At 40.8% G+C, this 10,591-nt stretch overlaps 1 protein-coding gene across 1 annotated transcript; it reads left to right on the forward strand.

Annotated features, from left to right (window-relative positions):
- The first annotated feature begins 5,246 nt into the window (after positions 1 to 5,246).
- Positions 5,247 to 8,490, forward strand: LOC311486017 (protein NLRC3-like). Its single transcript, XM_084541762.1, has 4 exons — positions 5,247 to 5,897; positions 6,064 to 7,864; positions 7,954 to 8,127; positions 8,208 to 8,490. The coding sequence occupies exons 1-4, from the start codon at positions 5,471 to 5,473 to the stop codon at positions 8,401 to 8,403; spliced, it is 2,598 nt and encodes an 865-aa protein (XP_084397888.1). The 5' UTR covers positions 5,247 to 5,470; the 3' UTR covers positions 8,404 to 8,490.
- The last annotated feature ends 2,101 nt before the right edge of the window (positions 8,491 to 10,591 follow it).

The following is a 10,591-nucleotide window of genomic DNA, read 5'->3' on the forward strand; positions in this document are numbered from 1 at the left end:
CACAGCAGAGTTACACACACGATGTCCAAGGTGCTTACAGTACAAATAAAAAAAAATGTAAATTGGACTAGCCCGAAAGACTCTGGAGTCGTGCACTGAGGCAGGCCACTTTGCCTCTAAATTGCTCACATGGCAGTCAGCATCACAGATCATCTGAAATGTTAAGTTGTAACGTATTAAGGTCATTAAATGCACAGAATTAATTTCTGTAGGCCATAACCACAAATCACTCTTACCTGAACATTGATGCTGTGGAAGGATTTCCTGTTAATGTAACCCTTACATGTGTGCAATCCACTGCACCAATGACGTTAGGGAACGCTGTAACAAAGAATAGTGAGTATCCAACTGTGACTGATCAAATTAGAAACTAATGGTTGCACATTGAAATTGAGGTTACCTGCAATCTTGTAAAACTCCTCCTTGATGTAGAGGGGTCTTCTGTGGCCAGGGAAGGTGATGAATATGTTGCTAAATGATTTCAGCGCCAGACAAACACGTCTTATTGTGCGGCAAATGGTTCCTTAATTGAGGTTCTTCTGCATCCCCAACAGAATAAAGGAAGCTCCTACTTGCAAACCATCTCAATGTAACACAGACCATCTGTGGTACAGTGAGAGCATGGCTTCACGCTGTCTGGTGCTGTATTTTTGGACCCAGCAGCCTACATAAATATCTTAGTCCATCACCTGAGAATCTGTATCTTTCAATGAGATAGTCATCTCCAAAGGCCAACGGGTCTGACCTGTCCCGGAAGACTCTTTCACGCCTAAATGCCATATTGCCCTTGTCACAGATTTCATTGAAAACACCTTTGCAACTTCATCAGCTGTGTTTTGTAATCTCAATTACTGCAATAAAACACATATTTATGAAACCTCTGACGGCAATTTGACAAGCAGTCATAGCAATATAACACTTGGCCTGAGTAATAATACTACCACTTAAATCAATATAAAAAGACTATTGCAATTACAAACAGCCAACAGATTTAAATTAAATGAGAAATGACTATATATATTTAATATTTTAATACAGGATAATTAAAATGATGCAACAGACTTAGAATGACCATGGACATGCTGTAAAACACATTAATTCCTCACAGGATTGACGGTGGAAATACATGTGGATCACCAGGATTAATCTTAGCCTGGCTGTTAGCCTGGTCTGGAGCAGGCTAGCTTCAGAGAATAAGGCCCCGTTTACACGAAGGGAAAACGCAGATATTTCCCTGCGGTTTGGCCTCTCATTTACACGAAAACCCCGTTTTTATCACAGAAAACGATTATTTCTAAAAACTCCGGCCAAAGATTTCTGATAACGCCGGTTATGTGTTGCCGTGTCAACTGGGAGAAACGGGGTTCGGAGAAAACGATGATGTCATCGCCACACCCCTCGAGCCTTCCACCACTTATATCCCGCGAGACGTCTCATAACAACATCAACAACTATGGCGGACTACATGCTCGTGTTCCTGCTGGAGAAGATATTGAGCCTATTAGGGTTACCAGGGCAAAATATCATTTCTCCTTGAGTTTGGTTTCTTCTGAAGCCGATTTGTAAACAGCGCTCAAGCTTTATGCGCATGCTCCGCCTCTTCCTCTCCGTTTTTGGTGAATTTCTGAAACCGAAACAGCGCCACCTATAGGCCTGGAATATGAAGTAGCGTTTTCAGTCGTACTGAAACGGATCTGTGTGGACGCGGATATTTCTTGAAACGATGCCATCGAAAACGGAGAGGGAAAAGATCGTTTTCGTACGTGTAAACGTGGCCTAAATCACCATAGTAACTTGTCCGGGTTAAGTTTGAGCTGCTTTCATGCAACCGACTTGAGGCTAAATTAAGCCGGGATAACCAACATATCCCCCCTTAGTAAAAAGTAGTATACTTGAAGTTCATTTTATTAAGTATACTTGAGTATAAGTAGAGTACAGCCCATGTACTTGTAGTGTACTAGAAAGTATACTAATTTAATACTTCTTCCGGCTAAATTGGAACATTTTAAGTATATAAAAGTATACTTTAAGTTTACTTATAAAAATATACTTTAAGTATACTTTTATAAACCAAAATGTGGACTAGAAGTATATACCTAGTACACTAGTAATATAGATGAGAGTAGTTGTGGTATTCTTGAAAGTATACTTTTATAAACTTAAAAATGTTCCAATTTAGTCTGAAGAAGTATTAAATTAGTATACTTTCTAGTACACTACAAATACATGGTTTGTAGTATACTTCCTATACGTATACTTATACTCAAGCATACTTAATAAAATAAACTTCAAGTATACTACCTCAATTTTAGTATAAAATAAGTACACTTGTAGTACACTTGAATAAACTTCTTTTTGCTAAGGGCCGGCTTAATCCCTTATCTTGGTTTTGTGCAATACCCCTCTGTTAGTCACATGTTCCAATACTTTTGCTCACATGAAAAATGGGTGGGTTCAAACAAAAGGTGCTATCTCCTAAGTGTCTCATATTCTTCTTTTGATGTCAAACCCAAATGTTTTCAGTCTACAGCAAAAAAAAAAAAAATATTGCCTCACTGTTCCAATAACAGTAACTGTGTTTTAGTTTCAGTTCTTTCTTGCACATTTCATGTGATTACTGGCTGCTTTCATTTCCACTCTGCGTGCTTGTTATGTGGACCATGTTCGACACGCATAGGTACAGTTTTCAGCATTTTAATCTCTTTAATGTTTTAATTTAATTTGTCAACTAAAACCTGTAATCTGTTGCTTGACTTTTAAAGATACAAGACACTTTGCAACCGTCTGTTTTCTTTCTACTCAGCTACATTTCAGAGAGATTGTTCTTTGTTTCCATCCTATAGCAGCTAAAAAGACAGATACTTTCTTTGGGATTTGGCTTAAACCAAAACTGAACTAAAAGGATGAATATCTTTCATTCAACAGATGACTCTCTTTTTTCTAAGGTTGTGCTTACAAATGATTACACCTACAAACGGGTAGAGAGACTGTTATTGTACGCTGATTGAACTGTTTGAGTATATTTGTATGGAGTTTATATAACTTTTATATGTAATTTATCTGATAGTTATACTGTAAACATTAGAAGCATTTCAAAAGGGAGGAGCCAGGCTACTGTTAAAGAGACTCGCCGATACTTGAAAATGTTGCAGACACAAAATAAACATGAGTTCACACCCCAGCTAATACAGTATGAGTTACATAGAGGTGATTTTTCTACAGTAGTCATATACATTGTTCATACTGTGTTATCATTTGGTAATCTTTAGCACTGTCAGCACTGTTACTGAGCTGTGAACGTTTAGTTTCACTTTTGAATGCATGCCTTGCATTAATTCAGATGGAATCAATGAGGAAGTGAAATTGAACTATAATGTTTTTTTGTTTTGTTTTGTTTTGTTTTTTTGGCAAATCTTGTTTCTTGGAATCTGTGGTTGTTAATGTTCGTCATGGTGAGCTATTTGGCTCCACTTTGTGTCAGTGGTGAGAAGAAGTGAGCAGCATTGAATATTATAATATTAATATTACATTTATACAGCGTCAAATGTTTCCTTCGGGATCAATAAAGTATCTAACTATCTCTATCTATCTATCAATAACGAACTGTCTCAAGACGCTTTACAGAACCCAGAGCCTGCCCTGAACCCCCCCCCCCCCAGAGCAAGTACTAAGGTGACAGTGGCTGGAAACGAGAAGAAACCCTGAGCAGAGCCAAGGTCTGCCAAAAGCCGCCTGAGTAAAGAGACAGAATAAAGACAGAGGTAGGTGAGAAGAGATTGAACAAGCACATTTATTCATACATACATCAGATTAAAACGGACATGCTCAACATCTGAACCATACCAACAAGAGTACATGATCCTAGGTGATGCATGTTGATAATGGATGTAACAGATCAGATAGAGGCCTGTAGAGAGAGATGCTTGGGAGGTTCATATAGACTCCACATCTGCACAATGCGTACATTTTAATGTATGTATTATTTTGTTTTAATTTTTGGATTACATACATTTGAGTTCTGAAGCTTGTAAAGACTCCTCTACAAGTGATTGTAGACAGGACAGACGCAGATTGAGAAGGTGAACATGAATGTCAGTACTGTTGTTGAAGTGAATGACTGTAGTTCTAGTATCATGTTGTCATGTTTGCATACAGGTGTTGTATCTGCAATGAATCAGTGTGGGAAGATAAAGGAGGGAAGCACTCCCTCTGAAACCCTCCACTCTGGGAAACAGGGCAGTGAAACAAATGCTCCGAGGTGAGAGAAGGATCTTTAACTGCTCATGAGCCACATTCATCCCATGGCTGTTATTCACTCTAAAAACTCTGTTTATGCTGAAGCCCAGAGAAGCAGCAGCAGCAGCAGAGACCAGACTCTCCTGCCCCCAACTGTGTCTCCATGAAGAGTAGCCACTCAACGCACGGCCGTTTGAACTTTAAATCTGAACAAACCAATGAATCACTTGCTTTAAATTAATATAGTTACCCCCTTAATAATGGGGTCAAAATAAAGACACACTTTTACTGAAGTCATCACAGAAAACGAAAGGGATGTTGTTCTTCGCGACCAGCATTGCCATCTGCACCTCTGCCTTTGTGTCAGCCTCCGACACGCCCCTCAGCAAGAACGAACCGATGCTTGGTGTTACTGTCTGTGCCTCCACTGCTTGCTTCTACTAATTAAGCCTCCAGTGGTTATCTTATGCTGTATACATTCTGTTATGCATTTGATGAATTATGTCATTTTTTTTCCATGAGTCTTTTCATTTGACAAATGTCCAGTGAGTTATTTGTTTTTTATTCTCCAGAGATCAATTTGCTTAAATCTATTATTTTATACATGTTATACTTGTTTTAATTATTTTATACTATGTTTTAATGAAAGGAATTTCAAAAGGTATTTGAAGAATTTAATACAGAACTTTGATTTGTGTTTCCATTTGTGCTGAAGCCCGCAGCAGCAGAGACCAGACTCTCCGGCACCCAGATGTGTGTCCATGAAGAGTGACTGCTCAATGGGTCGCATTATGAAGTTGAAAGCTGAAAAATCTGATGGCGAAAAGCCAGAAATTGAAAGGTTGTCACTTAATGTGCATGTTTTCTAAACTCATTTAGGATCTGATAAAACGGGAGACACACTATTTCCCTACCAATCATTATAATTTATAATCATGAATTACTCACCACTTAACTTGTTAATGTCTGCAGGCCATGTGATCCTGTGATATACAATCTGGACAATGTGATAATGGAAAGTCTGAAATTAATTAATTAATAAATTAGAGCGAATTGCATTTGCACAATGGTCAGAATTGTTAAATGATGACTCTCGTTTAGATTCTCAGCTGCCTCCACATTGCTGATGTAAACACACAACGTCAATTTTCCGGCCATATTTTCAGCTTGCGGAGGGAGAAAGCAGAAAATTGTCAATGTGTGTTATGTAACTGTGCCAGAAAACAATCCATCCATGTTTTACTTCCACAGAGATGTGCAGGAGATCTCAGAGGTTCCACCTGATTCATCTCCACAGCAGCGTCAACCAGACCTGAGCTCCATATTTATGGTGTGCACTTTTTACAGCATCCAATTAAACGCTTCTGGCCCTAAGACCATCAGGCCGTTCTACTTAAAACAGCAAACCTTATGTTCTATTATTCTTTCCCAGGCGCTTGAGGGAAATATTGTCTCCTTTGTGAAGAACGAACTGAAGAGGTGTCAGAAGGTAATGAGAGCAGATTACCCAGAATGCTTAGAGAAGAAGTTTGAGGATGAGGAGGTGATGGACAATGGGATGGATGAGAAGATGAAGAGTAGCAGAGAGGCATTGATGAAGATCGTGCTGCACTTCCTGAGGACAATGAAGGAGGATGACGTGGCTGATTCTCTGCAGACCAGTAAGTGTCTTTTAGCAGTGATAGAGGCGTAGACCTCTGAGATAGGCTAATACCTTTTAAATCAACATTAAAACAGTATTATTGGATTACGTGGTGAATTATCTTCTGGGTACCTGCAGTATGTAAAGGTACTTTTTATCCCACATGTGAATGGTGTTTTTTGTAGGATCTCAAGGAGCAGTGTGTCGACGTCAACTCAAGTCTAATCTGAAGAAGAAGTTCCAGTGTGTGTTTGAGGGGATTGCTAAAGCAGGAAATTCAGCACTTCTGAATCAGATCTACACAGAGCTCTACATCACAGAGGGAGAGAGTGCAGAGGTCAATAATGAACATGAAGTCAGACAAATAGAAGTGGCGTCCAGGAAGTCAAACAAACCAAAAGAAAACATCAGATCTGAAGACATCTTTAAAGCCTCAACTGGAAGACATGGACCAATCAGAAGAGTGATGACAAAGGGAGTGGCTGGCATTGGGAAAACAGTCTTAACACAGAAGTTCACTCTGGACTGGGCTGAAGACAAAGCCAACCAGGACATCCTCTTCATATTTCCATTCACTTTCAGAGAGCTGAACGTGGTGAGAGAGAGAAAAATCAGTTTAGTGGAACTTGTTCATCACTTCTTTACTGAAACCAAAGAAGCAGGAATCTGCAGCTTTGAAGAGTTCCAGGTTGTGTTCATCTTTGACGGTCTGGATGAGTGTCGACTTCCTCTGGACTTCCACAATAACGTGACCCTGACTGATGTTACAGAGTCCACCTCAGTGGATGTGCTGCTGACAAACCTCATCAGGGGGAAACTGCTTCCCTCTGCTCACCTCTGGATAACCACACGACGTGCAGCAGCCAATCAGATCCCTGCTAAGTATGTTGACATGGTGACAGAGGTCAGAGGGTTCACTGACCCCCAGAAGGAGGAGTACTTCAGGAAGAGATTCAGAGATGAGGAGCAGGCCAGCAGGATCATCTCCCACATCAAGACATCACGAAGCCTCCACATCATGTGTCACATCCCAGTCTTCTGCTGGATCACTGCTACAGTTCTGGAGGATCTTTTGCAAACTACAGCGAGAAGAGGGCTGCCTAAGACCCTGACTCAGATGTACACCTACTTCCTGGTGGTTCATTCTAAACTGAAGAAGGTCAGGTATGATGGAGGAGCTGAGACAGATCCACACTGGAGTTCAGAGACCAGGGAGATGATTGAGTCTCTGGGAAAACTGGCTTTTGATCAGCTCCTGAAAGGAAACCTGGTCTTCTATGAATCAGACCTGACAGAGTGTGGCATCGATATCAGAGCAGCCTCAGTGTACTCAGGAGTGTTGACACAGATCTTTAAAGAGGAGAGAGGACTGTACCAGGACAAGGTGTTCTGCTTCGTCCATCTGAGCGTTCAGGAGTTTCTGGCTGCTCTTTATGTTCATCTGACCTTCACCAACTCTGGTGTCAATCTGCTGTCAGAAGATCAAATATCTTTTCAGAAGTCTCAGTCATTAAAAGAGGAATCTACACTGACACAACTTTATAAATGTGCTGTAGACCAGGCCTTACAGAGTCCAAATGGACACCTGGACTTGTTCCTCCGCTTCCTCCTGGGCCTTTCCCTGGAGACCAATCAGACTCTCCTACGAGGCCTGCTGACACAGACAGAAAGTAGGGAAGAACAGAAAAAAACTGCTGAGTACATCAAGAAGGTGATAAGAGAGAATTCCTGTCCAGAGAAAAGCATCAATTTGTTCCACTGCTTGAGCGAGCTGAGGAACTCTTCTATAGTGGCAGAGATACAACAACACTTGAGATCAGGAAGTCTCTCCTCAAACAGACTCTCACCTGATCAGTGGTCAGCTCTGGTCTTCATCATACTGTCTTCAGAAAGTGACTTGAACATGTTTGACCTGAAGAAATACTCGGCTTCAGAGAAAGCACTTCTGGGGCTGCTGCCAGTGGTCAAAGCCTCCACTAAGGCTCTGTAAGTAGACACAAGCCCACTCAAATTAAATGCAGTCTTTTCTGCAACAGTAATTACATAAATAAATTCCATTTCTGATTGCTGACCAGGTTGAATGGCTGCAAACTCTCAGTGAGAAGCTGTGAAGCCCTGGCTTCAGTTCTCAGCTCCCAGGCTTCAAATGTGAAAGAGTTGGACCTGAGTAACAACCACCTGCAGGATTCAGGCATGGACCTTCTCTGTGCTGGACTGAAGACTCCACACTGTGCACTGGAAACACTCAGGTTGGATGCAACCGATTATCTCTAATGGTATTAAATATTTCATTTGTTTAAAGATTTGACTGACCAAAATGTCTCCTCAGTCTGACAAGCTGTAACCTGTCAGAGAGAAGCTGTGAAGCTCTGGCTTCAGTTCTCTGCTCCCAGTCCTCAAGTTTGAAAAAGTTGGACCTGAGCAACAACGACCTGGAGGATTCAGGAGTGAAGCTTCTCTGTGCTGGACTGAAGAGTCCGTACTGTACACTGGAAACACTCAGGTTAGGATTCAGATGTGTCTAGAGGACATACAGTAAGTTTGACAACAAGGCTGTTAAATTATTTTCATGTAGCTGTTGCAGCTGTTTTGTACTGAAAGGATCAGCTGTTCTAGTATCAGCACATATGCAGAGTAGTAAGATGAAGTCTAGAATACAAGTCAACATACTGAGCCAAGAGCACTAATCTACTATTACTACTACTATCTGGTATTCACTGATTCAATAGATCAGTGACTGATGTTAAATTTCAGATTGATTCTGCAGAGTTGTTTCTGTGTCCAGTTATGGAGCCAAGAACACATTATGAACTAAATTAACAAGTCAAAGCTGACAATATTCCTCAAATGCATAATGACTGCTCTCTCTCAATTTATTATTTTTTCAAGTTAAATCCAAACACATTAACCCTGAAATCTAATGTTTGACTACGTTTGCAGTATGGCCGGTTGTCTTATCACAAAGGACGGCTGTACTTCTCTGGCCTCAGCCCTGAGCTCCAACCCCTTGCATCTGCAAGAGCTGGACTTGAGCTACAACCATCCAGGAGACTCAGGAAAGGAGGAGCTGTCTGCTGGACTGAATGATCCACGCTGGAAACTGGACACTCTCAGGTATAGGGCTACCTTAACTTGACAGATCTGTTTGTCTTGAATGAACATGTTTATTCAACCAGAGCATGAACAAATGACAAACTTCATAAAGATTGTCAGTATCTGTCCCAGACAAACCACTAAAGAGCACATTAACATGACATAGTGGTCAGTTCATTCTCATAGACTCTCAGACGAAGTCATTGGGTTTCAGATTGCCTAAGTTGGGTTCTCTCTCTTGGGTTTCAAACCAGTTGTTCAGTGAACTGTATTGATGTCTATTAATTTACTAACTTGTATCAAATGAAGCTTGGAGGGCAGAATCAACTTTTATTGTTGTTGGTAATAGTACGGACTTGATAAATATTGCTGGCACTACTTCATCCACAACAGCAACTCTGGTTACAGAGAGCAGATGCATTCACGGTGAACAGTTCCCAGTCTTTATATCAAATTTAATAACGTTGGATTAACAAATGAATGAACAAATGAATGAATGGTTTCTGTAAAACAGAACAGAAAATATACAAATGTGTAACAGCTTTACAGATTAAACACATCATGCTTGAGTACATGACCAGAAACGGCTAGCTTAGCTAACATTCCTATACACACACAGTACAGATAGCAAGCCCGCTAGCATTAGCGCAATCAGCAGTTGAGCTAATAAATACATTAAGCAGAAGAGCTGGCCAAAGGGACGCATAACTGAAAATAACAACAGATAGCACAATGACAGGGAATTTACAACAACTGTAGTAGCATGAGTATGTTGTTGTTATACTGCAAAGAGATACATGGAGCTGAGTCCCAGACAAGTAAAGACTCCTAAGACGAACAGAAAGAGGTGGAAATGAGGAGGAGGAGGAGAGCTGCATGATTGATTGGTTCATAATGCAAACAAGTCGATCTTTAGACTAGACTGGTAACAGTGTGGGAAAGCAGAAGACATGATGAAATAGAGAAGCAGGAACAGCTCACATTCATAGAGGTAGAAAAACAGAACATGAAGGGACACGTCTGGGCCTCAGTTAATTACAACTTCTTATTCAAGAAGCAAAAACATAAAATATATGGAGTTATGTTAGAAGGGGCGTATTAACAGAGCTGAGAGATACTGTTGCTGGTTTACATCCTGGTGCACGGTGGAAAGAGAGGACTTTAACTTTAACTTTGACTTTCACTGTGTTACTCCAGGATGGACAACTGTGGACCACAGAGGCTAACACCTGGCATCAGGAAGTGTGAGTGTGTTTATGGTTTACTTAATGAGAACATCATCACTATGTCTAACTGTTAAGATAACTTCTTACAGAACACAGATGACTGAAAGAACAATGGTGATTTTTCCACACTCACTTATTCTGCTTTTATTCAGTAGTGAAAAGTGAGCACACAGCACACATGCAACTGTTTAAATGACCAGTGACCAAATTAACTCAGACTGCTGCTGTACTGTATCTTCTTCTCTCCATCAGATGCCTGTGAAGTCTCACTGGACCCTAACACAGCACACAGAAACCTCCATCTGACTGACGACAACAGCAGGGTGATAAGTAGAGAGCTGCAGCCACATCCTGATCACCCAGAGAGGTTTGACTTTTGGCCTCAGGTGCTGTG

This window comes from Chelon labrosus (genome assembly GCF_963514085.1).
Source record: "Chelon labrosus genome assembly, chromosome: 3".
NCBI lineage: Eukaryota > Metazoa > Chordata > Actinopteri > Mugiliformes > Mugilidae > Chelon > Chelon labrosus.

Bases quoted from the DNA above. Each gene is read 5' to 3' on its own strand.
- LOC311486017 (XM_084541762.1), top strand. From the start codon at position 5,471: ATGTTTTACTTCCACAGAGATGTGCAGGAGATCTCAGAGGTTCCACCT. The intron at 7,865-7,953 runs GTAAGTAGACAC...ATTGCTGACCAG, and splicing joins AAAGCCTCCACTAAGGCTCT to GTTGAATGGCTGCAAACTCT. The intron at 8,128-8,207 runs GTTGGATGCAAC...ATGTCTCCTCAG, and splicing joins TGTGCACTGGAAACACTCAG to TCTGACAAGCTGTAACCTGT.